The sequence below is a fragment of the Dromiciops gliroides genome, chromosome 1 (genome assembly GCF_019393635.1).
Source record: "Dromiciops gliroides isolate mDroGli1 chromosome 1, mDroGli1.pri, whole genome shotgun sequence".
Taxonomy (NCBI): Eukaryota; Metazoa; Chordata; class Mammalia; order Microbiotheria; family Microbiotheriidae; genus Dromiciops; species Dromiciops gliroides.
This window is the reverse complement of record NC_057861.1, coordinates 527,296,693-527,324,151: the sequence shown is the minus strand read 5'-3', so window position 1 is coordinate 527,324,151 and position 27,459 is coordinate 527,296,693. Positions and strand designations below refer to the sequence as shown.

Here is a 27,459-nt window from a genome sequence, read left to right as displayed (position 1 = left end):
CTAGGTATCTCCCAAACCATCTTGGTTCCTTGTTTCTCCCTACTGTAAGAAACATTACATTACACTCATATACCATAATTTATTTAGCCAATCTCCAACAGATGGATATCTGCTTAATTTCCAGTTCTCTGCTATTATAAAAATGAGTGGCTATAAATATATTTGTACATATGGGCTATTTCCTCCTTTCTTTAATCTCTTACAGGGTATAGGCTTAGTAGTGCTATCACTGGGTCAAAGGGTATGTTCCCTTTACTTAACTTGGGCATAGCTTCAAATGTATTTAAGAATGTTTGGACTAATTCACAGCCTGTTTTCCTGCTGTCCTTTTAAGAACTGTCATCTCCGCTAATCTGATTACTTTGAGGGGAAACTCAATAGTTGCTTTAATTTTCATTTCTCAAATTATTAGTACTTTCTAGCATTTTTTTCACAGTGTTGTTGACAGCTTGGATTTCTTCTTTTTTAAAATTTCCCATTCATACCCCTTGACCATTTTTATCTTTGGGGATATGGCTTTTATCCTTATAAATTTGAATCAATCAATCATCCATCCATCCCTTTACCAGAGAAATTTGCTGTAACAATTTTTTCCAAATTAACTATTTTCCTTCTACTTCTAAATGCACTAATTGTGTTTGTGTAAAATCTTTTCAAATTTTATATAATTAAAACCATCCATTTTATCTTCTGCAATTCTATCATTTGGTCGTGAATTTCCCCCCAATCTACAGTGTACAAAGTCTTTTCTTCCCTATTCCTCTACTCTTGTTTAAGATGTAACTCTTACATTTAAGCCAAGTACCCATTTGAATCTTCTCTATGCCTAATTTCTACCAAATTGCTTTCCAGTATATTCTGCTGCAGTGTGAATTCTTACTCCAGTAGATGGAGTCTGAATTGATTGAACACTATGCTATGATCTTAATTTGCTTCTTTATGTTGTATGCCTAATCTCAAACCCATCCCTTCTTTCTAATTTCCCTGTTTCTACTGAGGAAATACCAGAATATCATCCTACTAGTCACCCAGGTTCACACCTCTGTGTCTCCTTCATTTCTCATACCCCATCATTTTCTAAGTTTTATATATTCTCCCTATACAACTGTGGAGATTTATTTTGATTTGGGGACCCCACCTTTGGGCTGAGATTAAAAAGCCTTAGGCCCTCAAGGTCTTTTCTGTGTGAAGGGCTGGTGCCCTTCCCCCTCAGCCCTGTGGGCTGTACAAAACCACCAGGTCAGACAGCCCTAGCTCCCTCCACCCTGAGAGAATCTACCCCAGAGATCCCGGGCTCCTCCAGGCCAGGCTCTGGCGTAGCCTGTGCTGAGGTCCCTGGGCGCACAGCAGGGGGGACAGGCCCCTGGAGCCCTGGGTGCGGTACGCATGGGAGGCTTGAGCCTCCCCACAGCCGCAGCCCGAGGGTGGCTGATGGTTTAGCTTGGGGTGTGTGGGGGCACAGGAAGCCCCGAGATTTGAGTGAAGAGAAGGAAGATATATATAGACCTGGGAGTAAGGCAGCAAGGGGGGGGGCTGACAAGATTAAGAGGTGGGGGGGGGGTAAAGGCGGCAGAGGGCAGACTGACAGAACAGGAGGCGACAGAGAGCACAGAAATGGTCAGCACAGGGTACAGGTTGGAGAAAGCGAAGATTAAGAGAACAGAAGGACACGAGCACTAGGAGGTGAGAGAGAAACACAGGGGTTCAGCAGTGGCGGTATGGAGAGGAAAGTTAGAAGCAGGGGGATGACAAAGTGAAAGGGGCTTGGAGTTAGAAGAAAGTAGCTGAGCAGTGAAAGTGGAACATACCCTAAGGTAAGAAGCAATTTTTTTTTTAAGTGAGACAATTGGGGTTAAGTGACTTGCCCAGGGTCACACAGCTAGTAAGTGTTAAGTGTCTGAGGCCAGATTTGAACTCAAGTACTTCTGACTCCAGGGCCGGTGCTCTATCCACTGCGCCACCTAGCTGCCCCTATTCTATTATTCTTAACTATTATTATTCCACATACTACTCTGATCAGAACATTCCTTAGTTTCCTTTGGTGGATCTACCCTTAACTATAGGTGTTTTTCACATTCTGTCTAGGGCCCTCTTTTTTCTTTCTTTTTCTTTCTTGGTCATCCTTTTATAATTTCCTATGGATCCAATTATTTTTATGTAAATGACTTCCAGATCTTTATATTCAGCCCTAACTAGTCTCCTTAGCTCCAGTCCTGCAATAACAACTAGATGTCCCATGGGTATTTCTAACTTATTATGTCTAGAAACTGAACTCAATCTTTTTTATCTAAACCGACTCCTTCTTCCAAACCTCCCTGTGTCTCTTGAGGGTACTGCCATCTTTCCAGTTGCCCAGGCTCACACCTTCAGAGTCATCTAATATTTATCACCCCTGTGTCCTGCTCACTCACCATTCACACAGCTATCATCCTAGTTCACTCACGTCCTAATCTCCTCAAACCTGAGTTACTGAAATAGCCTCCTATTGAGTCTTCTTGGCTTCATCCTCTTCTCTCTTCAATACATTTGCCACTCAGTTGCCAGACTGGTATTCCTAAAGTGTAAGTTTACTATGTGACTCCCCATATCAGGCAACTTCAAGGGGGCTCCCCCTTACCATTAGGATAAAATAGAAATTCTATTTGGCATTTAAAGCCCTCCAACCTACTTTTCCAGATCCACTGCACATTAGAGGAGGCCTCACCATTCACTAGAGACCTCTTCCCAATTCAACAGATGTTAACTCACCTACTATGTGCCAATCACAGTACTGAGTGCTGGAGATACAAGAAAAAGACAGTCCCTGCCCTCAACAAGCTTACAATCTATTGGGGGAAGATAACACACAAACGAAAGCTGGAAAGGGGGGGAACAACAGATGGAATTTGTTATGAGGGCATCTTAGTCAATGAAGCTCAACCAAGCAAAGCTGCAGATAGAAAATGGAGAATTACCTGGAAAGTCCAGGTCTTATCTTCCATAAAGGAAAGCTGTGGGAGGAATTTAGTATTCCATCTTCCAACCCTGCAGTTACAGGGAAGGAGGCCAAGGGAGTAGGGAAGGTGTTGAGTTCCCAAAGCTGAGTTAAATAACACAACAAGGAGATTTCAGGTGATCAGCTTGTGCTGGGAGGGGCATCTTGCTTTGTGGAGTTCAAACCAAGCAGAGCTTACTTTGTACCTATTTTGTGTTAAATGTTCTGCCTAAGTGTTGTTTCTCATCTGCTCCTTAAGGGTGTTTCTTTCTTGTCTTCATCTCCCTAGCCGCAAATACAGGCACTTCATAAAATACTTGATTAATGAATGAATCTTTGACTCTGACCAATGCCATTCCTCTGCCTTGTATCCTCAGGTGTCAAATCATGCAGATTCTATGCCCACAATTTCTCTTGTATAACTGCCTTTTTTCTTACTCACATGGCCCTAGTTCAGGTCTTTGCAATCATCTACTACCTGTACCATTCCAACAGTCTTCTAAGTGGACTCACAGATGATTCTGGTCTCTTTCATCTCTAACTATTTCTCCACAGAGCTTTTCAAATAATCTTTCTAAAGCAAACAACTTGTTTCTTTCCTATATAAGTACTTTTGGTGACTCCCTGTTGCCTCCAGGATAAAATGTAGACTGCCCAGTTTGGATTTTTAAATCTTGAGCAATCTCACTCTAGACTACCTTTCTAGGTACATCAGCCCTTCACAATACCAGCCAACTGGCCTAATTATTGTTTAATGTACAATATTGGGTATTCCATCACCCAATTTTGTGTCTTTTCAGAGTCTGTCCCCCATCTCTAGAATGCACTTGCTTCTCCCTTCCACTTCTTACAATTCTTAGCTTGTGTCAAATGTCACTTCCTGATGCCCCAATTTGTGTCAATGTTCCTTTTCCTTCTCAAATTCGTGTGTGTAAAAATGCACATACAAAATACTTGTGTTTACATATATTCTCATAGTCGAATGTAATTGTTTTGTCATTGTGTCCTAGGACCTACCGATGCCTTGGCCATGGGAGGTACTCAGTAAATACTAATTGGATTCTACTTGCAACAGGGAGTCGTCAAAGAATTGTGAGTTGGAGAACTAACAATACATCCTGAGCACCAGAAAGATTAATCTGGCAGCCATGAGCAATATAAATGAGAGGAGGAGGAACGGGCAGGTCTAGAAGGCTTCACTCAAAAGCTGTTACAGTAGTACAGAGCTCCAAATCAGAAAACTGCTTCTCTTAACCCTCGAAGCATTCCCCATATAATATTCTGATGTGGAAGTCAGATGAGCAACTTTCTACAATTACTATGTCATGTATTCTTCTAACAAGAAAAGAAAGATTTAACTGACCAAAAGAGCAGCAATGAATTGTAGTGACATGGTGTAATAGAAAGAGCACTGGATCTAGAGCCAAAGGTCTTGGGTTCAAAGTGTGGTTGTCCTACTTATTAACCATGTAACCTTGAGCTAAGTCATCTTTACCTCTGTAAACCCAAGTTTCCTCATCTGTAAGATGAGAAAATTGGCTGTGAAATGATCCCTAAGGTCCCTTCCAACTCTAAATGCTATGATTCTATGAAGTTGCGACAATGGGAACAGAAAGGGCAAAGGTAAATGGAACTTTCTATTACAGACAATAAAAAGATCAGTATGGAAATAGGTCCAAGATCATAGATACAAGTAAAAAATTAGTCTATGCTCCACTTTAGGGAGCAGAAAGTTCAGAATTACATTTGGATATAAATAATTCTAAAAGGGATAGGACTACTACCCTCACTACAAAGTATTCTGATAGTATATTCCTTATGAGAAAGAAAAGAAATGGTTTAAATAAAAAACCGAATTTCCCCCAAAGTTTGAGGATTTGGGAAAACTATTTTCCAAAAAGCCAAGGAATTGCAATTGTCTAGACAGGAAGTGATTAAGGATTTCAGCAGAGGCACAGACAAGGTAAAGATGAACATCAATTATGTTGTAGAGACTATAAGTAAGATGCTAGGCAAGGAAGAGCTTCAAGGTCAGGAAAGACCTTGGAAGGAAAAACTTCAAGGTCAAAGGTCTTGAAGATTTCTACCCAATTTAAAGATTAGGGACAAGAATTAATAAAGAAGGCAGATACAAGTAGATGTGCTTTAATACTTCAAAATATCTGTGACGTCTATCAATGTGGGTCCTCCCTCTACCAACATAGTGCCTCAATTAATGTTTTCATGAGTTATGGCTAGAAAATTCATCACCAGGTGACCAACTTCTACTTGATCTGCCTCACCACAATCAGACTGGTCCTTAGATAAGTCTATTTACTGGTACTGTTCTCAAAGTCTTTCCAGGTAAATAAGATATTCTATTGTCATGGTCTTCAAGAACTCAAGGTCACCATATATTTTGCATAATTAATTCTTTAAGAGGCAAAGTTATTGAAAATACAGAAATGATGTACACCATACATTTATAACTGTCATAAAAATAATGCTCAGAAATTTCTCTAAGAGCAAAGAAGAGCAACAGTTTGAGAGACTCAGCTAAAGAAGAGAATGTAGGAATTGGGTCCCCTTTTTTAAAACCAGCATTTATTAGGTCTCTTCTGTGCTAAGGACTGTGATAAGCACTTTGCAAATAAATAATGTGAGCATTTAAATGGAAAGATTCATACCAAGAAAGGGCAGGGATGGGGGTGGAGGTGGGGGGGGGGTGGCAAGAAATACTGGTCTCTTACCAGGAAATCAGTTCATACCAAGGATCAATGCAAGTAAAATTTTGTCAGAAAGAAGGCAGTTTCTCTAGGACAATGAACAGGCAGTTATAACGGAAATGAGAGTTGGAAAAGCAAGTCAAGACTGCTTTGGTTAAGAAAAGGAAAATCAAGTTGAGTTTAGGTTTGACAGCAATTATGGAAGAGTAATTAGAAGCCCTAATGAATTTGAAGGAATAACAGCAATAATTTTGTTTTAAGGAAACAGGACCTATTTGGACATTTAGACTGCCCTTTTAAAAAAATTTTTAAAGCCATCTAAATTGCAGTATGAGCTATTTTAAAGAAAACCAGAGACATGAAAATTCAAACACTTCAAAATATTATGAGATTATTCACTTCAGGGTTCTTCTAAATAATGACCTTATTTAATACTTCTAACATAAATTCATTTTAATGAAACTCAACACTGTAATTAAGGACAGTGTGTGTCCCCAAAGGAGAGAGAAAAAAATATGTACCCTCCTTTCTTCTTCACAGAGGTTTGGGTGTAGAGTAGTTCATATACTTCCATATAAGCTTCATATGTTAGTTAGTTTTACTGAACTGCCTTTCCCCCCCTCTTTCTTTCTTTTCTATCTTTTGTTACAAGTTAATGGCTCACTGGTTAGGGGAGAAGAGAGCAGTATATTTGGAAATGAAAGTGATGTAAAAAGAAAAGATATCAATTGTTTTTAAACATTAATTTTACACATGCAGCTTTTAAGGAATATATATCTATGGCAAAAGTTTACTTTAGTAGTGACTTCTTCAAGTTTCAGGCTTAAGCAGACTGCAAAAGAATCACGTGCATAGGTTTACAGGCTCAATTTAAAAAAGTAAATGGCTAAAGACTTGTACTTCCTGACAGCCTTCTGCTATGTGACATTGAGTTCTTTCTTACAAAAGGAGTGTCTATGAAAGCTCCTTGCAGTAAGGGGAGCAGCCATTTGCTGTCTCCAGTGCTCTAGGAAGATTAAATTAGCATCATTGATGTGCTTGTATATTTTAAGGTGTGAATACATTTGCTTTTTAAAATAACTTATTATAGTCAGGCTAAAACCTAAGCAGCAGAAAGACAGAATAATTCAAATCTCACCGGGCCACTCCACCATAGTCCAGGCCTTCTTCACCACGGAATTTCACCATTAACCTCTTTTTTAAGTCTTTTGGTCTCATCTTCATTATCTGACGGTAAGACTCCTGCATATAAAACCAACAATTTTCAGACAGGGGGCTCTTTCTTTTCAAAAATCATAACAGCACTGAAAACACAGATTTTCTCCACTGATACGGGTTAACAGGAAGCCTTTGAATGAGAGTTTCTGTCATTAGGGATTTAGCTTATCTATATCTATATTCTTTTAGGGTCTTGCACACCAATAAGTATTAAAATACAAAACAGTCAGTCAATAAAAATTTATTGCGACTACTAGCAGCTAATGCTATAATGAAAGGAAAACCAGCATTTAATTGTAATTGGAATTTTTGATTACTTTAGAAAATCCATTTTGATGATAGCAGACTCTCTAAATTAAAGATTACTCTCAATAGAACTCAACAGACCTTAACCAAAATGAAGACCTCATTTGTAGAACTAGGATTTTAATGGAATAATTGTTAGTTTCTGTTCCTTTCCAAGAGAGAATTAAAATATATATATATATATATATATCCCTGGTAACCAAAACTCAGCTGAGTTTCCTTTAAAAAGGTTCTAAGGGGAGGGCAGCTAGGTGGCACAGTGGATAGAGCACTGGCCCTGGATTCAGGAGGACCTGAGTTCAAATCAGACATCTGACACTCGCTGTGTGACCCTGGGCAAGTCACTTAACCCCAATTGCCTCACCCCACCTGCCCCCCCAAAAAGGTTCTAAAAATCATATGGAATTCAACAGTATAAGAACACAGTAGGGGCAGCTGGATGGCGCAGTGGATAGAACACCGGCCCTGGAGTCAGGAGTACCTGAGTTCAAATCTGGCTTCAGACACTTAACATTTACTAGCTGTGTGACCCTGGGCAAGTCACTTAACCCCAATTGCCTCACTAAAAAAAATAAAAATAAAAAGGACACAGTAGCATCCCCTTTTAAAATTCCCTGCTAAATACTTTCCAGGCCCTTGTATTCCATGAAAAAAGGGGAACTGCTTTGAGACTTTGCCTTGTCCCCAACTTAACCTAAGCTCCAAATCAGCAGTGGAAACACTTGCCATGGGTTGAAATGAGTTTCAAATAAAACTTCTGTTTTATTCTTTTAAGTATGAAGAGTGCAGAGGTTGGGAGAGGAGAAAGAGAAAAAGAATACTGTTAACAGTGAGGTACATCTAAATTTAGAAAAATTAAGCTGTGAGCTTATATATGTACCTTAATATTAGCAATAATAATAAAAATTATTCTAAGATTTAAGAAAATCAGTGTAATGATTTTATAGAAAGAACACTGGACTTGGCCTCAGGAGGCCAATTCTAGTTCTAGGTTGGTGGGATGTATACTCTTTAGATCTCAGTTTCCTGATATATAAAATGGGGGAGGGGGGGAGGAGGGAGTTTAGAACAGATCCTCCATGAAGTTCCCCTGTAATTCTATTATTATGGAATTTTCCTCATTACATGAAACCAAAAGAGACTTCTCAAAGGTGGGAAGATCACAATTCTCTCTTCAGTCTTGACTTACGTCTCATTAGCTCACAAAGCCATCTCTAAATGTGTGAAGCACTTAAACCTTGCTGCCTGTGGCTCTGCATTTTGTCTCTGCTCATTTGAGAATGCCTCAGAAAGACTGAGGACTCACTTCTCCTTGCTTTTAGCCCCACTGTATCTGCTGATGTCTAAAGATGATCAAGATGCAGCGGGATGACTGGATATCTGTCTGAAGACATGGTCTGAAGGGACCACCTGTAAAAGAACTTAGTAGGAAGGATATTAGTTACTTTGGTAGAGTTTTATATTGATAAAGTCTAAGTACTTGTTGACATCTTGCATAGGAACTGTCTGATCTCAAGAATAAATTTCATAAAAAACTAATTACACAGGAAAGAGAAATCAAGAATTGAGAAAGTACTAATCACAAGAAGTGCTACACATGCCTGTTGCCATACAAGGACTGTACTGGTGTATACCACAGGCACATCAAGTGTAGTAAGGCACAGAACAGTATAGTATGCCTGTAGAATACCAGTCTCAATACAAACCACAGATTTTGGCCTATTCAGGTCTAGGTTTAAACTTATATCCTGGGGGAATTTTTATTGGGGGGATGGGGGGGGGTAGTGCACTCATGATTCTTTTGGTTAAGGAGATCTCCTCTACCAATGCAAATCACAGCCCCTGCAGAAATGTGCAGTGCTGCCTGGCTCTGACCTGTTAAGTGACTTACACTAAGTCACAGGGCTTGTATCAGAAGCGGGACATGAACCCAGTTTTTCCTGATTCCAAAGCCATCTCTCTAGCTCCTATGACGTGTCACCTCTCTTAAGAGGAAATTTGATCCTAAAAATATTCAGGCCTTACAGCTACACCACATTCCTCCTGACTCACTTAAAAATGAAACTGATGCCTAAATATGAAACAAAAAATAAAAGCAGATCTTACTGAAACAAAGAAATTACTTACAGAATGGTTCATTTATATCAATTTCTGTTCAGTACAATATGGCTTTATCAATGAGTAAGCTACCTGATTTATAATCTATGTCTTATTCAGAGTTGTAGTGTTCTATACCTCAAATATTTCTTCTCTGGATACTTCTATGCGACAATGCCCAGCTTGGGGTTGTTGAAGAGAAAGTTCATGTCTAAGGACTTTTAGTTTCTGTACCAAATCTCTCTCATATCTCTGGGCAGGAAGCTCTTCATCTTCTAATGACCCTTCATTCGGCACAGACAAAGGCTGGCTAGGTTCCTTTAGTTGGCATTGGTGACTAAAAAGGAAATAAAAGTAAAATTTACTCCAAAAACAAAGGCCTGAGAAACACAAATTGTTTGAAAAATCTCATTATAATAATATATGTACTATCATTATAAAATAATGCATTACACAGACTGGGACATTTACCAATGGAACATCCCAGGAAGCATAACTATTTATCATGAATTATGGATACATTAGTCTCAAACCTATAACATGGTGGTTGCCTCAGTCATCTTACATTAATACTATAAAGGAAGTTCTATTGTATTTGATAAACAAGTAGAAAGTCTATCAAGCAACTTTTTTCCTTTGACCTTAGAAATCTAGGAAACAGTACTTGGCCACATCATTTTTGGGCAGCTTGCAAATTAAAACTTGAAATATAACAAAAGGAGTTAATACGGAATGATGCACCTCTAGAGGGTGTGTGTGTGTGTGTGTGTGTGTGTGTGTGTTTGTTTGCAAAGCTAGAGATTGTCAAGCCTAGACAACGACCAATTTATTTCCCGAAAATTTAAAGTAAGTAAAATTCCAGTAAAAAGAAGTGAAAAAGTATGTTGTAGGGGCATTTGATTCATACAAGTTCTGCCACAAATATCAGATGTCACAGAAGAGAGTGGTGATGCTTTGTTGTAAGAGCATAACTAATGTGCAACAATAAATGTAGCATCTGCAACAATTCTGAATTCAAAGTTATCCTGTGATGAGGGCAGTAAGTAAGTCCTGCTAGGTAACATTATCCATGATGGGTAGCATTTACAGTGAGTGCTGAGTGGGCACTGATGAAAAATCTCATTTTACTTCTCCAGCATGAAGAACACATTAAGGACTATGACATTTCATTAGAGTGTTGCTTACATAAGAGCTTTATTAATGGAGCTGCTTAATAACAGTCTCAATGAATTTTATTTAGGACATGTAGAAAAAAAAAAGGTGGCAACAGCATATGGTTGCAGTACTGTTGTACTGTTTATAGGTAATTTTGGGTTTTAAAATATATAAATGCCCAAGAAACACTTGGAAGATTTTACTACATTTATTGTTCACTAACACTATAGAGTAGTAGTTATATTAGGAACAAATTTACTCGGAGCCTGAAGCCAAACTGGAAATTATAGTAAAAAACAAAACTTACTTCATAATGTGATGTAATCTCGGATCTGTGAACTGGGTTGTTCGGTTATTGTGATCTACAAAATATATTCTCCCAGAAACTGTACTTCTAACTTCCCAGCCTGGTGGTAGGGGCCCAAGTTCATCACAATTCACACTGTTAAGGTCTCTATCAATATAAAAAAACAGAAAAAGATTAGTCCATCTTAGAAAGGTGAAGCAAATGAACTGCTTATCAAAACCACAGCACTGCAATTTTACTAAATGGTGTAATCATTTGACCACAGGGTCAAACATTTAAGTTATGTTGAGAACAGTAACTATCTTCTAGCTGAGCCACAATGCAGTAGGAAAATTTGACAAATCAAAATTAAACATTCAGGGCTTGAAACTATTTGATGTAAGAGAAATTTGTTTCATGTGCGTGTTCAAATGCTTACACAAGAGAAAAGGAGGAGCAAAATGATACTGCAGCATCATGTGACTTAAAACATTCCTGAATTCACAAAGATAAATATTATATTCCTTTGAGTTACTCCACCACTCCCAATAAGCACCAAATTTTTCAAAGGTGACAAGTCTATGCTAATGGATGACATATATATATATATATATCACACTCCTGTGTCACTGGACATGATGAATATGTAGAAGCAGAGAAGCAAAGGAAGACAGACATGCACAGGTGCCAAGTGAAGTAAACAGAGGCAGGAAGACAATTCATGCAATGCCTATGATCATGTAAATCGAACACAAAAAACCTGAAACTGAACACTGTATAATTGTAGTGATCAAAGCTGCTCTTAAAGAGATAAGAAAATGTCCTTCCCTCTCTTTTGTGCATAAGTGAGGCTTATATGAGTGAAACATTGCATACTGTTAGGCTCAGCTAACATGTCCATAAGTTTTGCTCAGCAGCCTCCCCCCTCTCCCCTTTTTAAAAATTCCTGTTACGTGGAATGACTATCTGGGAAGGGAGGAAGGAAGGAAGGTACCTGGGAATATAATGTAAAAACAGAAGATACCAATACAAACTTTAAAAAACGTTAAAAACAAACAAAACCCAATCTACCTCACAATGATCAAGAGCTAGCCGAAGAAGTGAGCCTTATTACCCAAAGCTAGCATTCCTTTAAGTAAGTATTTATCAATCTAATCATTTGGTTAAATTTTCAGGGCAATGAGGGTTAAGTGACTTGCTCAGGGTCACAAAGCTAGTAAGTGTCAAGTGTCTAAGGCCAGATGTGAACTTAGGTCCTCCTGAATCCAGGACTGGGGCTTAATCCACTGCACCACCTAGCTACCCCCCCCCCCCAGTTAATTTTTTATTTGTTTATTTGTTTTTTTTTTTTAGTGAGGCAATTGGGGTTAAGTGACTTGCCTGGGGTCACACAGCTAGTTAAGTGTTAAGTGTCTGAGGCCGGATTTGAACTCAGGTGCTCCTGACTCCAGGGCCAGTGCTCTATCCACTGTGCCACCTACCTGCCCCGCTGGTTAATTATTTAGACAGAAGAGTAGTACAGTGGGAAGAGCAAAAGCTTTGGCATAGGACGATCTGGGTTTGACTGCTGCCTGAAAGTCACTCAATTCCCCTGGGCCTTAGTTTCCTCTTCTTTAAAATCAGGGAACTGGACTAGATGCCTTCGAAAGGTCCCTTTCAGCTCTAAATCTATGATCCTATGAGACTATAGACTTTTAATAAGTCCAGGTAGCCTTAATTTTCTTACAGGAGGCACTAAAGAGACAAGGCTCCTTCTTTGTTTTCAGATATTTAAATTCTAATTAAGGATCATGAAGTGTAAATTCACTCTAGACTCATACTAGACTGAGACAACCTAACTCCAGATGAAACAAATTTTGGATAAGAAGAAAGGGAGCACTGAAAGCTACTTTTTAAAACAAAATTTTAACAACTTAGTAACATTAGATAGTAATGCTGTAATCAGATTGAAAAAAAAAAAAGAAGCAGCCAAGAGATGCTTCAGAGAGCAAAAATGAGGTGTCCACTTGACCTGACTTCAGAGGTGTTGATTCATAGCAGGGAATTGGGGGGTAGGTGACCCAAAGTCTTTTATTAGTTTCTGTTTTGTTTTTATATAGTATTTTTTTTTTCCAATTACATGTAAAGACAAATTTTAACATTCTTTTTTTTTGTTTTTGTTTTTTTGGATGAGGCAACTGGGGTTAAGTAACTTGCCCAGGGTCACATAGCTAGTGTTAAGCGTCTGAAGCCAAATTTGAACTCAGTTCCTCCTGAATCCAGGGCTAGTGCTCTATCCACTGTGCTACCTAGCTGGCCCTAACATTCATTTTTTAAATAAAATTTTGAGTCTTAAATTTTCTCCCTTTCTCCCTACCTACTCCCTCCCTAAGTAGGTTAGCAATTTGATAGTCATGTGATGAAAGGAACAGTTTGAAAAAACAACAACACAATTTACAAAAGAAAAAAAAAAACCACGAAAAAAAAATAAAGTGAAAATACTATGCTTTGATTTGCATTCAGACTCCATCATTCTTTGTCTAGATGTAGGCAGCAATTTTTATCTTGGGTCCTTTAGAATTATCTTGGATCATTGTATTGCTGAGAAGAGCTAAGTCAATCATAGTTGACCACAGTACAATGTTGCTGTTACTGTGTACAATGTTCTCCTGGTTCTGCTAATTTCAGTTTCCATCAGTTCATATATGTCTTTCCATGTTTTTCTGAAATCTGCTTGCTTGTCATTCCTTATAACACAACAGTATTCCATTACATTCATATACTACAACTTGTTCAGTAATTTACCAATTGATGTGTATTCCCTTAATATCTAATTCTCTGCCACCACAAAAAGGGCAGGTATAAATATTTTTATACATGTGCTCTCTTTCCCTTTTTTATGATCTCTGGGATACAGAGCTAGTAGTGGTGTGAGGTGGTAGCTCGGAGTCGTTTTAATTTGCATTTCTTTAATTTAATAGTGATTTAGAGCATTTTTTTGTATGACTACTAGATAGCTTTGATTTCTTTATCTGAAAAGTGCCTGTTCATAACAGAAGGGAATTTTATAGAGAAACTAATTATACCAGCCACATACCCCAAGGAACAAGGATAAAGGGAAAAGGAAGATTCTGGCAAATTCAAATTTCTTTAGAAAAGAGTTTACAACTTCTGGGAAGATAAGAAAACATTGAGTGTGACTCTCTTCAAAGATGAAGCTACTATGGTTTTAAATAAGACTATGCATCTTGAAGGTTGATCCGAGTTTCAAAGAAGACCAACTTTTTAGAATGCATCTGATTTAATCTGGGGCAAGAAGGGAGGTCTCTTTTCAAGCTATACAATATGCTGATCAGTTTTTAAATGATTCTCTTATGTTTCAGCAGCTGTCAGTTATAATATGCTGAAAGCCTGGAAGAGGGTGGCAGGGCTGTGCTGTATGAAAATCATCAAGGAAACGTAAGACTGCTGTAATAAGAGGAGTCAGGCTGCTGCTGCTGCTTCAAAGTTTAGAGTTTCAGACCTAATGGGTTGCATCAGCTCTACTCGGGGATCCAGGCAATCATCAGCTAGGAAAACAGCTTTGATCACGGGTAGCTGTGGAGACATACCTTGGTATTCTAGGGTCATGCCATGTGCTCACGCCAGTCTGTGTGTGCAAAAAGTAAACCTGTCCTTGGACTGTCGTTCTTTGTTCTGCACAAAGGATTGAAAAAACAAAAGAACCACTACAATTACTTAAAATGTGAATCTAGGAAAAAGTCGAGTCAGTTCTTCTCTGAACATCCTTATTGTAAACAGTGCTGCTTATTTACACATCCCACAGGAGAATACAACAGGAAAACAATGGTAGCTAACTTCTGACCAACTACCACACCACAATTTACTCTAAGATGCTTATCCTACTTGCTCAGGTATAGTGCACCTCCACCACCGTATGTCAGCTACATTCCTGAACTTAACTGCTTTATCAGTACTGACATAATTCTGACCTTAGCTTTTTTTTCTTTATCCCCAGATTACTTTTACTTCCATTTTCCTTTTTGTTTTCTTTTTTTGTTTTGAGGCAAATGGGGTTAAGTGATTTGCCTAGGGTCACACAGCTAGTAAGTGTTAAGTGTCTGAGGCTGGATTTGAACTCAGGTCCTCCTGACTCCAGGGCCGGGGCTCTATCCACCTAGCTGCCCCACTTCCATTTTCCACATCTAAATTACAATCTTTCTTCACTTAGTGAACTTTTGTGGTTTTCTAGGAATGGTCACCTCTTCATTTCCACCTTGATACTATCCTTTCTACACTGGAATTATGGAACATGACGAATTTGTCCCTTGTTGCCTCATAGGCCACTCTTACTACTATAAATTCTACTTACTATTTCTACTTCCTAGCACTCTGACAATTTAACCTCGAGGGCAGAAGCTAGTTCTGACAAGTCACAGGTAGATTTAGTGTCACCTTTTTACAGGTACTTGCTTCTCTTTCAATTTATGCAAATCGCACCTGCAGCTCTTGAAGCTTGTTTTCACTCCTAAGGTGTCTGCTTTGACCCTAACAAAGCTACTACAAGCGCAAGAATATATAAATAATGAACATAGGGATGAAACAGATTTTTTTCCCTAAGCAACTTGAAACACTTTGGCTAACATTACAGGTAAATTTACCGTAGCCTTCAGGTAGGTCAGGGGATTGGTGGCCATGTGGTCGGTTCTGGGGGGTCTGGATATGACTTCGGACCTCAGGATTTCGAAGTCTCTGTGCCTGAAGTCTTTGATCCTGACTTGGAGATTCCACAAATCTGCAATTTCCTCCACCTGCAGCACCAGTGCTGTCTGTATATGGGGCTGGTTCTTCCATAAAGCAACTAAGTGGCCTTCCAGGACCTGAGTCTTCATAAACCGTTCTGAAACAGGAAAAGTCACAATGCAGAAGGGGCCAAAATGTTTGGCTAACACATATGGAACCTTGGAAATAAAACTAGTTTGATCACATGCATTAAACCTGTTTCTTTTATTTTATTAAATAGACTCCCAATCATTTTGTTCTACAACATTTACTATGAAGCATTTAACAGAAAAGACAGGATATTTCAAGAATTCAAGGTTAAAGAAACCTGTATTAGAAATGTCATCTAGTGCCAAAAAAAGCCCCAAACACCCCCTCCCCAAAAAAAGAAATGTTATTTAGGCCACCAGAGGCTCTCCTCTAGGGACAGCAGTGACTGAAAACCATGCTTTCACCATGAAGGAGGCTCACATGACTGACTGCAGTAAATGAAATGGGAGCCCATTTTTCACTCAGTCAAAATCCAAATAACCACTTATATTTTTTCCCTGTATAATTTATTATCTAGGATGCATAAAATGAAGTTCTAATTTTAAGTACTTTAAAAACATAAATCTTTGCTTTTCTTGCTAATTTTATAGACAAGTTTATATTTTATAGACTATTTTCTCTTATGAGCAAGAATTTGATGATCTAATTATTCTACTGCATTGTAACACTTCCCAAACAGTTATCAGAGTGCAGCAGCATGTAAATAACCTGTCATTCATGTGGGGAGTAAGCAGAAGCAAGGGGCCTAGAAGGGATCTCTTCAGTTATACATACCCTTCATTTTCTAAGAGTCCTCTGCAGTCCACAACAGAGCCTCCAGTGCCTATTCTGTCACGTGTCTGTAAACTGACTAAAAAAGCAAAGGAAATTATGTATTAAAACCCATCCTTACCTCATATTCTGGTAACTTGTAAGCCACAGTGGATTTCTAACTTTAAAAGTATGAAGCAGTGAGGTGAATTCTTATAACCCCAAGTAGGAAGCAATTTCTCCTACCAGAAGACAGCACCACTGTCTTCTATCTCTTCTGGGAGGTACAGTATTTCTTAAAAGCTAGATCCTCAATTTCTTTCCAAGTTCTGAAGTTTTAAAAGAGGATAATTCACTTTGGTTAAAGAGATACACAGATGGCACTGGTAACAAAGGCCAAAACGTAGGAAAGCCTAACTCTGGATGTTCAGCACCACTAGATGTCACCATCAAGGAAACTGATAAAACTTCTGGCTTATTTTTTTCCCCTTCCTCCTGCTGCACCACCTTCTGAACATCAAAAAAGAAACCAAGAAGAGAGAAATAAGCATGAATATGTACATCCCAAGTGTGTGGGTACTTTTTGATTTAAGCAGCTTCCCTAATTTTCTCACCATGACCAAATCTATCACAATAATCTCTCCAGTGCACAGAGTCATAATGTTGTGTGACTTGTCATACAGAATTTTTTTTAGATTGCCTGTGATGATGGCCATTGACTTCCATTCCAAGGAATTTACCCTGAATAATATGGGTATGGGCATTGTTCTATTTACCCCAGAACCCTGATCAACAGTGACACTAAGCTATTTAGCAGGACAATAATTTAAAATAAACTACTATATATTTAACGTGTTCTATTTACTCCAGAACCCTGATCAACAGTGACACTAAGCTATTTAGCAGGACAATAATTTAAAATAAACTACTATATATTTAACGTGTGTTTGTTATGTATGGTTTACAAAAGTTTCTCCACCTTCTTTGGGGGGAACTAAAACTTGCAGTTGCTAGTTTATATTAATATTGAATTCCTTAAAACATTCTTTGTCATTCATGCAACATGATGGACTTTCTGGAGAAAGGGATAATTTCCCAAATTGATAATTACATAAAATGCCTATTCAAATAAATGGGAAATCTGCACTTGGGATAATCTATAAGGCCTTTTAGCACAATTGTCATTGTACGTTCATCTTGAAATGATAGCACAAAGGAGAAAAGGTTGACAGTAATAACACTATGAAGTTACTACTAATGGTAGGAGACCCCTGGCGTCTATTTTGTCTTTCAAAGTGTTTGTGACTTTGTAGGAAAGGTTCTTACAACACTCACCAATGATGACCTGTTCTCTTCCCCGCCCCCCTTCCTATATGAAGAGTGAACTATATCATACTATGATTTTACAGAGATGAGGAAATGCTTACCCACTATTTGGCCACGAACTGCATCAGTATCTGTGGGGTTTAGTTTGCATAGATCCAAACGCTGGTCTGCAAATAAACAATTCAAAACTTAACCCAAGGAAATATTAACTGAGGAATAAGGTAGGAAATTTGTTTTAAGCATTCAAATAAATAAGGCCTATTTAAGCCTTCTATAAACTGTATTAAAAGGCAGAAAACAAGCCCTTGGTTCTTACATCCAGTATCTTTTAATCTGCTGATGGCATTGGAGAGGAGACGCACACACCCCAGGAAGCCAGCTCCCTGTTTCTTGTGGATTTTCTTATGGTTCCACACACTAATGGTTATCGAATCGGTTTTTCCAACATATCTGAAAAGATTGTATAATACATGGAAAACTCAATTTAAATTCTCGTTCTATATTGTGCTGATTAAAACTATGCAAAAGGTTCTTTAGAATAGTGGGACCCCTTTAAATAAAATGCCTTGTATATGTAATCAGAGCTCAATATATGTTGACTGTTAGCAGACTTAACAATGGCCTTATAAACAAACTGTATTTTTGTTGGGACATTTGGCCAATGGTATACCCAAATACAAATAATTCTATTCAATGAATACTGATTTAAACAGATTCTGGGTTCAAGCAACTCTGTATGATGTACTGGGGATACAAAAATGAAAGACAACAATTGTTACTCTCAAGGTACTTACAATCTTTAAAGGAATAAGACACATATAATAAATAAGTATGATGCAAAAGAGAACATGAAAAAGGAAAAGGAGAAGTACAAAGTGGAATAAAAAAATGTGATGGGAGACATAAGGGAAGGCTTAGTGGATGAGGGGGCATCTGAGGTAGGGCTTGAATAAGGAAGGATTTCAGTAGGTATACAAGTAGAGAGGGAATGAACTCAAGGCATGAGGGATGGCCCGAGCAAAAATGTATGGAGTACAGAACAGGACAAGATCAGAAAACTGTTAATGGATCAGTCAGCTGCTGAGCAGATGAATGAAGAGAAGTAAAGTGAAATAGGACTAAGAAAGGTAGTTTGGAGTCTTAGATTGCAGAGGACCTTAAAAACCAGATTAAAGAATGTGCATTTTACCCTAAAAACAACCAGAAGTCAATGAAGGTTTTTGAGTAATTAGTGCCATTGTGAGGATTAATTACTAGGAAGCTTATTTTGATGCCTGTGTGACTAACAGGCTAAAGCAGAGAAAGACTGGAGACAAAGAGAATAGGAAGAGGCCATGATGCCATGATTAATGTAAGAGGCAAGGAGTACCTGACCTAAGATGACAGTGCTGTCAGTGGGTAGGAAGTCAGGAACAAATGTGAAAAAAGCCCCACACAGCAGAACCCTCAGGTCTGGGGAGTAAAGATCACTGAGGGTCTGGGCCCGGGTGATTTGAAGGACAGTAGTATTGTCAACAGGAAGAGGGAAGTTTGGAGGGGTAGAGTTTTTTTGGGGGGAAATAATGAGTTTATTGAATAACAAGACTTAGAGCTTGAAGGGAACTTACAGGTCATCTAGTCCACCCCCCTCATTTTAAAGATAAAGAATCTAAATGATCTGCCCAAGGTCACATGGTCAGTAACAGAGCCAGGATTCAGACCCAGGTCTCGGATGGGCCAGAGCCTGAAAGCGATGAAAACTTCATAAACGAGGATTTTGGAACTTAGGTATACATTTAAAAAATGAACAAAGCCAATCTGAGAAGCAGTGTAGCATAGTGGATACCAGGCTGGCTTTCAAGTCTAGGAGAAGCTCTACTTCTACCCAATACAAACTGTGTGACCATGGGGAAAAGCTCCTCAGCCTCTCAGTGTTCCTGCCAGCTCTCTAGGAGGACAAGTTACAGATGAACTGCTGATGGGCTCTGGTGGAGAGTTTCTATATCAGGCATTCTGTACATTGAGGAAATCCCAGGTATGGACCCTCCCCCAGCTCTCTTTTTCTACTCCCCCCAAGGCTTTGTAATTTAGCGGCTGGTTTTGTTATCAATGCATGGAAAAATGACTAGTTCATCCTTTCGGGTTATTGTTTTTCTTTCCCCTTTATATATAAGAACATTTCCCTCCACTTTCCTAACAGCAATTTCATCCAATAGTCAACTTACAGATCATAATGCTGATTCCACTTAGGATCCAATGTGTTTTTCACAGTGTCAGTTGAATGGCACTGACCAGACCCATCAACCACTATTTTTGCAAAGGGATCAGGAAGTCCTAGACATGAGAAAAAAATAACATCTGTATTTAAAGAGATCTATTACCAAAGACACAACGCTAGAGCTAGAAGGGGTCCAAACGATGACCCAGCCCAGGAAAGAACATTGTACACTTACAAACTCCATTCATAGTTGAAAAAGAAGAAATCAGAAAATAAGCTAGCTTCTTTGGGGATTCTGAAGAAGAGGAGCCCCATAACAACATCATCTATTAAAATTCGAAGAAGAAAGAGAACCAACTGCTCTAACTGCTTAATACCTAACTAAGAAATTTAACTCTATTTGTATTTATGCTATAAACTCCTGGGCACCTGAAAGTAAGTCACGGCAAACTGGAGTCTTAAAAACATGCCATAGGGCAATGTTATTATAGGTAATAAAGGCCAATGTTACAGGAATAAAGTTTCATGATCATGGGATCTTTGGACCCGGGAAACCATGAAGTCCAACACTTCTTCCTCAAACCCCGACCCAATGGGCCTCCCCAGCTTCTGCTTGAAGATCTCCAGTGAGGAGGTACTCGCTCCCTGAAAAGGCACTCCATTCTGCTTTAATACACATTTGTCAGGAATTTTCCCTTCACATTTTACTAAAAATCTAATTCCTCATAAGTTCGACACATTCGCCCTTTGGAACCAAACAAACCAAGTCTAATCTCCACCCTGAAGGTTTAGTTTGGAAGATCCAATAATAAATCCCCAGTAACTATTACCCTATATCTCTTCTGCCCTCTGTGATTAAACTCCTCAAAAAGGCCATTTACAACAGGCGCCTCCACTTTCTCTCCTCACATTCTCTTCTTAACCTCTTATTATCCAGTTTCTGATCTTATCATTCCACTGAAACTGCTCTCTCCAAAGTTCCTGATGATTTCCAATGGCCTTTTCTCAATGCTCATTCTATTCGACCTTTCTGCAGCCTTTGACATTATCAATACCTTCTTTTCTTTGATATTCTCTAGGTTTTCTAGATACTGTTCTGTCCTGGGCCTCTCCCTACCTATCTGATCACTCTTTCTCAGTCTCCTTATCCAGGGGTCCCTCGGGGTTCTATCCTGGGCCCTCTTCTCTTCTCCGTCTATACTACTTCAACCTGGTGATCTCATCAGCTCCCATGGATTTAATGACTATCTCTATGCTGTTGATCCTGCCCCAGCTTCTCTACTGACCTCTAGCTTCACATCTTCAACTCTTTTTCAGCTATCTCGAACTGGATGTCCAGCAGGCAGCTTAAATGCAACATGTCCAAAATGAAATTCATTATCTTTCCCCTTATGCCCTCCCCTGCCACCTTCCCTATGCTGTAAAGAGCAGCAGCGTCCTCCCAGTTCCTCAAGCTCAAAACCTAGGAGTCATCCCTGACTCCTCACTATCTCTCACCCCCCATATCTAAGCTGTTACCAAGATCTGACAATTTCACCTTTGCAATTATCTCTCAAATATGCCCCCATCTCTCCTTTGATACTGCCACCACTATAGTGCAGGCTTCTCATCCCATCACACTTGGACTACTGCAATAGTCTGTTGGTGTGTCTGCTTGCCTCAGGTCTCTCTCCTCTCTAATCCATCCTCCATTCAGTCAACAAAGTGATTTTCCTAAAGCTCAGATTGGACTACTGACTTTAAATATGTCATATGAGAATCTTGTTTACACTATTACGCTGTGCTATCTGTGAAGAAAGTGCCGTCTAAGCAAAAATTAGTTTCAGCATAGGCCCTGTCCAATTAAGTTCTTAAACAATGGAGTATGAATTAATCATGCTTCAGTACATAAGAAAATCTAAACTTAATGACAAAGGTGGGTGACTATTTACTTTGTAAAATAATTTTCTATTTTATAAAAAAACATTCACACTGAGATCCCTCTAAATAGCAAGCTTTGCAGATACACAGGATCCACAGATTCAGAGCCAGAAGTAACCTCAGAAGGCCATCAAGTTCAATTCCTTTCATCTAAATTAGATAAAGATACTGAGCACAGAGAGGTTGAGTGTCTTATTGAAGCAGCTAGATGGCACCCAAGTGCACAGAGAAATGGGCCTGGAGTCAGGAACACGAGTTCAAATGCAGTCTCAGACTTGGGACTTGTGTGACCCATAGCGTGTCACTTAATCAATATTGGTCTCAATTTCCTCAACTCTAAAACTGGGGTAATAAGAGCACTTGCCTCCCAAAATTGTTGTGAGGATCAAATAAAATAATATTTGCAAAAAGCACTTAGCACAGTTCCTGGAACAAAGCAGGCACTATACAAATGCTTATTTCCTTCCCCCTGCCCGGGGTCACAGTACAGCACTTACACAGTTATTGGTGTGAAGCAGGATTTGAATCCAGCTCTTCCTGATTCCAAGTCCAGTGCCCTAAACAGGATGTGCCAAGGTTTTCTGTGTTTGGGGATAATAGGGGAGGTTTTCCTCCTCTGAGTTTAATAGTCTCTAATCTGTGATTACATGAGAATGAAGTCATGGGTCATTGTCTAGGCCAGGCCATGTCAGTCCACTTGATAGAGGACAAAGTTAGGGAGAACACACCCAATGACTTGATTTAGGCATTTATTTAAAAGGTTTAAAAGTTCATGAACATATACATGAAAAGAATCTTGCAGATCAGCAGTAACAGGCATTTACTTACTGAAGAAGTCTTTCTTTGCAAGGTTCTTGGCACAAAGTACTGAAAAGAACAAGAACAAAACCAAAAAAAAGAGTTAGCATTTGTGAAACATTTCACTAAGACTTTTGTTCTACTTTTCTGTAGGAGAAAAAAAAATCAACAGAAACACAATTTTTCCTATTATTTACTTTGCAAATATGGTATCATATTAAGCAATACAATGATGAGGAATTCAAAATTTGCTTTTTCTTGAACTTTGACACCAACTATTCAAGACAATGGAACATTCCAGTTTAAATTTCAAGTGATGTTTTAGAAATCTACAAACAGCTTTATTAACAAGTATCAACACACCCCTATCCCTGTGTGTTATCTTTGGTTTAAAAAAAATTAAAAGGATTCCCTCTTGACTTTACTTTTATATCTAAGCTAACAGAAAAAAAGGAAATAGGAGCTCTTCATGCATTTCTTGCACTATGATTAACAATGTGACCTTTGAAATCCAAGCTTCAATACCTTTATAAAAAAGTACCAAATGTTATACTTCTTGATGCAGAACGTTACATAGATCCAATCAGATTGTCTTTAAATGAAAATGGTTTCTTCCCCTGATTTACCATTCAAGATGACAAACTGATCCAACTTGCCCTGTCATCATCTGGCCAAGAGCTCTTTACACAACAGACCCCCAGGGAACACTTTGCTCACTGGATCTAATGAGTCCCAATCCATACTTTGCCCCTCAGACAACTGAAGGTACAGCACGTGCTTGACACGTTCGAGGTACTTCAATAAATGTGCTGATCAATTAGATCTGAATGTCAAGGTCTCTGCCTAGGGAAGTAAGAAAGGAGGAACAGTATATACATGGCAATAGCTTGAAAATTTAAGGCTCAAAAACTCCTGGTTTGGCCATGAACTAGCTGCATGACCTTTATAAAGCAAGTCACTTAAGTTTCTCTGGGTCTCAGTTCCTTTATTTATAAAGTGAGAGAGTTGTACTAAATGACCTCTTCCAATTGTAAAATTCTGAGTCTATGACCAAGTATGTACTGAGCATGTGTTACATGACAGATATTGTGATGGGGAAACCAAACCAAGACTACAACAGTCCATGCTGTTAAAGAGTTGATATGAAGAGCGCCAGCTGTGATGATAACAAGGTCAGTTTTGGTCAGGTTGTAAGGAGCTTCAAATGCCAAACAGAAGTTATACTTGATCCTAAGGAAGGAGGGAGAGACTGAAGTTTACTGAGTAGGTGAGTGACATGTCAGGCCAGTTCTTTTTTTTTCTTTCTTTCTTTCTTTCTTTCTTTCTTTCTTTCTTTCTTTTTTTTTGGTGAAGCAATTGGGGTTAAGTGACTTGCCCAGGGTCACACAGCTAGTATCAAGTGTCTGAGGCCGGTTTTGAACTCAGGTCCTCCTGACTCCAGGGCCAGTGTTCTATCCACTGCACCACTTAGCTGCCCCATCAGGCCAGTTCTTAAGGAAGATCACTTTGGCAGATAGATGTGTGGAGAAAAGAATAGAGGAGGGCTAGACTTGAGGCAGAGGGACCGATTAGGAATCTACTGTAATAGTCAAGGTAGAGGTGATATTTTCTACAAGGTCCACAGCACCCTGTCCTGAAGGACCCTACAGAGCTGTAAACTATGTCTCATTTCCTGCTCCAATCTCACCCACAATGGTGACCTTGCATGCTGTGTGTGTGTTACCTTGTACGTGCCAATTTATTTAAAATTGTCTCCCCCTTTAGAACGGAAAGTCTTTGAGAGCAGAACAACTTTTGCTTCTCTCTGTATCCCCAGTGCTGACCACAGCGCCTAATAAATACATATTGAATGGAATCTCAAAAAGCAAATAAAGGAAAAAACCTAACTCATAAGCAACAATGTTGGAGAGAAAAGTTTCAGTTGAATGATTAGGCTGTAAGCCAGAACTGCAGAATGTAAATGTGAGAAGAGAAGAAACAGAGGTACCAGTTAGACAATTTTTTCAAGGATTTTAGTTAAAAATGGGGAAGAGAGGGGGCAGCTAGGTGGGGCAGTGGATAAAAGCAGCGGCTCTGGATTCAGGAGGACCTGAGTTCAAATTCGACCACAGACACTTGGCACTTACCAGCTGTGTGACCCAGGGCAAGTCACTTAACCCTCATTGCCCTGCCAAAAAGGGGGGGGGGATAGAGGACAGTAACTGGTGGCATGGTAGGAATTTATGTTCTTAAAGGATGGAGAAAATATCTGTATGTTTGTAAGGCAGTAGGGCAGGAATAGGGAAGACAGGGAGAAACTGAAACTTAGAGAAAGAATTGGGATGATGGTGGGGGCAATCTGCTGGAGATGTTAGAAAGGGATGCAATCAAGAGTACATGTAGAAAGGTTGGCTTTGGTAAAACATGAGTCTTTGCAAAAGGACTTGATAGCTTTAGCTACTCCCCTCCACCCCCGCCCCTCCCCCCACCTCCTTATAATCTGACAACACAGGAAAAATTAGTGAACACACAATGACCAAGTACTAAAGCACAAGTCTGACCAACATCACTTGTCTGCTTTAGCTCCAATGGCTTTCTATTTCCTTGAGCATAAAATGGAAAGGTCTTCCACTTGGTACTTAAGTCCCAATACAATCTATCTTCAGTTTACCTTTCTAGGCTTATTATATGTTAACCAGCACCACACGCTAAGAATCATCCAAACAGACCCACTCCCTGATTCCCCTTAGCCAGCATTCTGGATTATGCCTCTTTGATCATGGGCCTGTAATATACTCAACTCCTCATCTGCCTTTGAGAATTCCCACTTTCTGGGGGCAGCTAGGTGGCGCAGTGGATAAAGCACTGGCCCTGGATTCAGGAGGACCTGAGTTCAAATCCGGCCTCAGACACTTGACATTTACTAGCTGTGTGACCATGGGCAAGTCACTTAACCCTCATTGCCTTGCAAAAAAAAAAAAAGAAAGAAAAGAAAAAAGAAAAAGAAATAAGAATTCCCACTTTCCTTCAGGGATCAGCTTACGTTCTATCTTCTACATGGGGCTTTCCCAATTCTCTCAAGTTTCCAATGCCTTTCCCTCCCTCAAATTACTCTGCACATACTAAATTATATAATATTTATATATACTATATGATATATTTTTATAATATACAACATAGTACATAATGTGTAATATAATCTACAACACTGTATGTATACACATACACACATATATAATCCTTGTGTGAACATTTTATTTCCTATTCAGTAGAATGTAAGATGCTTGAGAACAGGGACATCTGCATTATCAGTGCCCACCACTGATCACTCAACAAACAGCCATAGTGACATTTTCTAGTTTAAAAGTTATGCTTTTAGATAAAGCACTGGTCCTGGAGTTAGGAGGACCTGAATTCAAATCCGGCTTCAGACACTTGGCACGTACTAGCTGTGTGACTTTGGGCAAGTCACTTAACCCTCATTGCCACCGCCTCTCCCCCTCCCCCAAAAGTTATATCGTTAAATTTATTGTGCTACTCTGAGGGAAACCTCTATAGAGGAAGCAGATTCTCTGAGTATCATCTCACCCTTGATCTGTGACTCACACTTCACAACTGTCATGGACATGTAATGTAATTTGTTTTCTTTCAGATTTCCTTTCTCTTCCTCTAAGCTTTACCCTCCAACGCAGCCATTCTCAAAGTGTGGATCAGGGTCTCCTGGAAAGTTCCAGAGACTGTGTAAGGGGGTTATGAGGTCAAAACTTTTTATAATAATACTAAGATGCTTTAATTTCTAATATGGTAAACACCAATAGCAATAACACATATATACAAAAGCTGGGGGGGGGGGGAGGGAGGTCTCAATAATTTTTAAGAGTGCAGAAGGGTCCTGAGACCAAAGTTACAGAACAAATGCTCTAATTAATATAAAATGTTAAATAAAGCCAAAATTCACTGAACTACATATACCAAAAATGTAATTACCATTTAGATCTATCATTAAGCTTCATGTTAGAAGATTTTCATTTTTTCCAAAACTATAATTTGATACTGTACTTAAGCAAAGTAGCATGGAACCTCAGGCCCACAACCTAAAAAATAAAACAAAACAAAAATAAGAAACCAGCCTCTTAAAAAAAGAAGCCAGGCTATGAACTACTTTTATTTTAGTAAAAAATGAAACTATAACCTGAGGCATTAAGACTGTGGTAATTTAGGCCAACATGTTTCATTCTTGTCAGATGCCTAAAATGGACATGATAGCAGTAAATGTGGGATAGGTTGGTGATGTTTTTGCATGAGTGGTAAAAAAGCTTTTGTAGAATCACAAGCATGTATATTTTTAAGTTACAAATTCTCCTGAAAGAAATGCTAAATTCTAGAAGAGATTTTTTTTTGGAGGGGTAAATTCTAGATTTTAGAAATTCAATCCCATATTGTGAAGAGAACATTAAAAGACAATGGAATAGGAATGAAGAGATAGGGGCTCTGAGTTTCTAGTTCTGCCACTGCCTGGGGGGTGGGAGGGGCAGCTTACTTTGACTTTCTGGGTCTCATTTTCTCCATTTGCAAAAGAAAACAGGGGACAACCAGATAAGACTGGATGAATCTTAAGTTATCCCTCTAGCTCTAAAATCTATAATTCTAAGACAATTCTGAACATAGTCTTCAAATAAATTAATGTTTGTTTATATTCAGAAGGTAGCCATTTTTCACATGTCCTACTCAATTTAAGGCTCATTACAGTGGAATTTGATTACATCATAAAAGGGAGGAGGTCACACTTTTGTTATCTGATAACAATCTTGGGATCTGCTTATGTGCAAAGATTAATTAGGGTTACATTGTATCTGGTTTAGTTTATGATACATAACCTCCTTTTTAAAAACATAGAAATAAAAACTATCTTTATCCCTGATGGTAGGGAAGATGA

The 27,459-nt window shown here is 38.9% G+C and overlaps 1 protein-coding gene across 3 annotated transcripts in view; it reads right to left on the bottom strand.

The window, feature by feature from the left end:
* SMURF1 (SMAD specific E3 ubiquitin protein ligase 1) overlaps positions 1-27,459 on the bottom strand; it is a 115,537-nt gene that overhangs the window by 23,592 nt on the left and 64,486 nt on the right. For all 3 annotated transcript variants that reach the window (XM_043970216.1, XM_043970227.1, XM_043970238.1), the window contains exons 2-11: positions 22,575-22,613; positions 19,834-19,942; positions 17,946-18,079; positions 17,731-17,796; positions 16,328-16,403; positions 15,382-15,620; positions 14,332-14,416; positions 10,763-10,909; positions 9,439-9,637; positions 6,818-6,921 (exon numbers count right to left, since the gene is read on the bottom strand). In XM_043970216.1, coding sequence (XP_043826151.1) covers positions 6,818-6,921; positions 9,439-9,637; positions 10,763-10,909; positions 14,332-14,416; positions 15,382-15,620; positions 16,328-16,403; positions 17,731-17,796; positions 17,946-18,079; positions 19,834-19,942; positions 22,575-22,613 — 1,198 coding nt within the window. The remainder of the gene's footprint in view (positions 1-6,817; positions 6,922-9,438; positions 9,638-10,762; positions 10,910-14,331; positions 14,417-15,381; positions 15,621-16,327; positions 16,404-17,730; positions 17,797-17,945; positions 18,080-19,833; positions 19,943-22,574; positions 22,614-27,459) is intronic.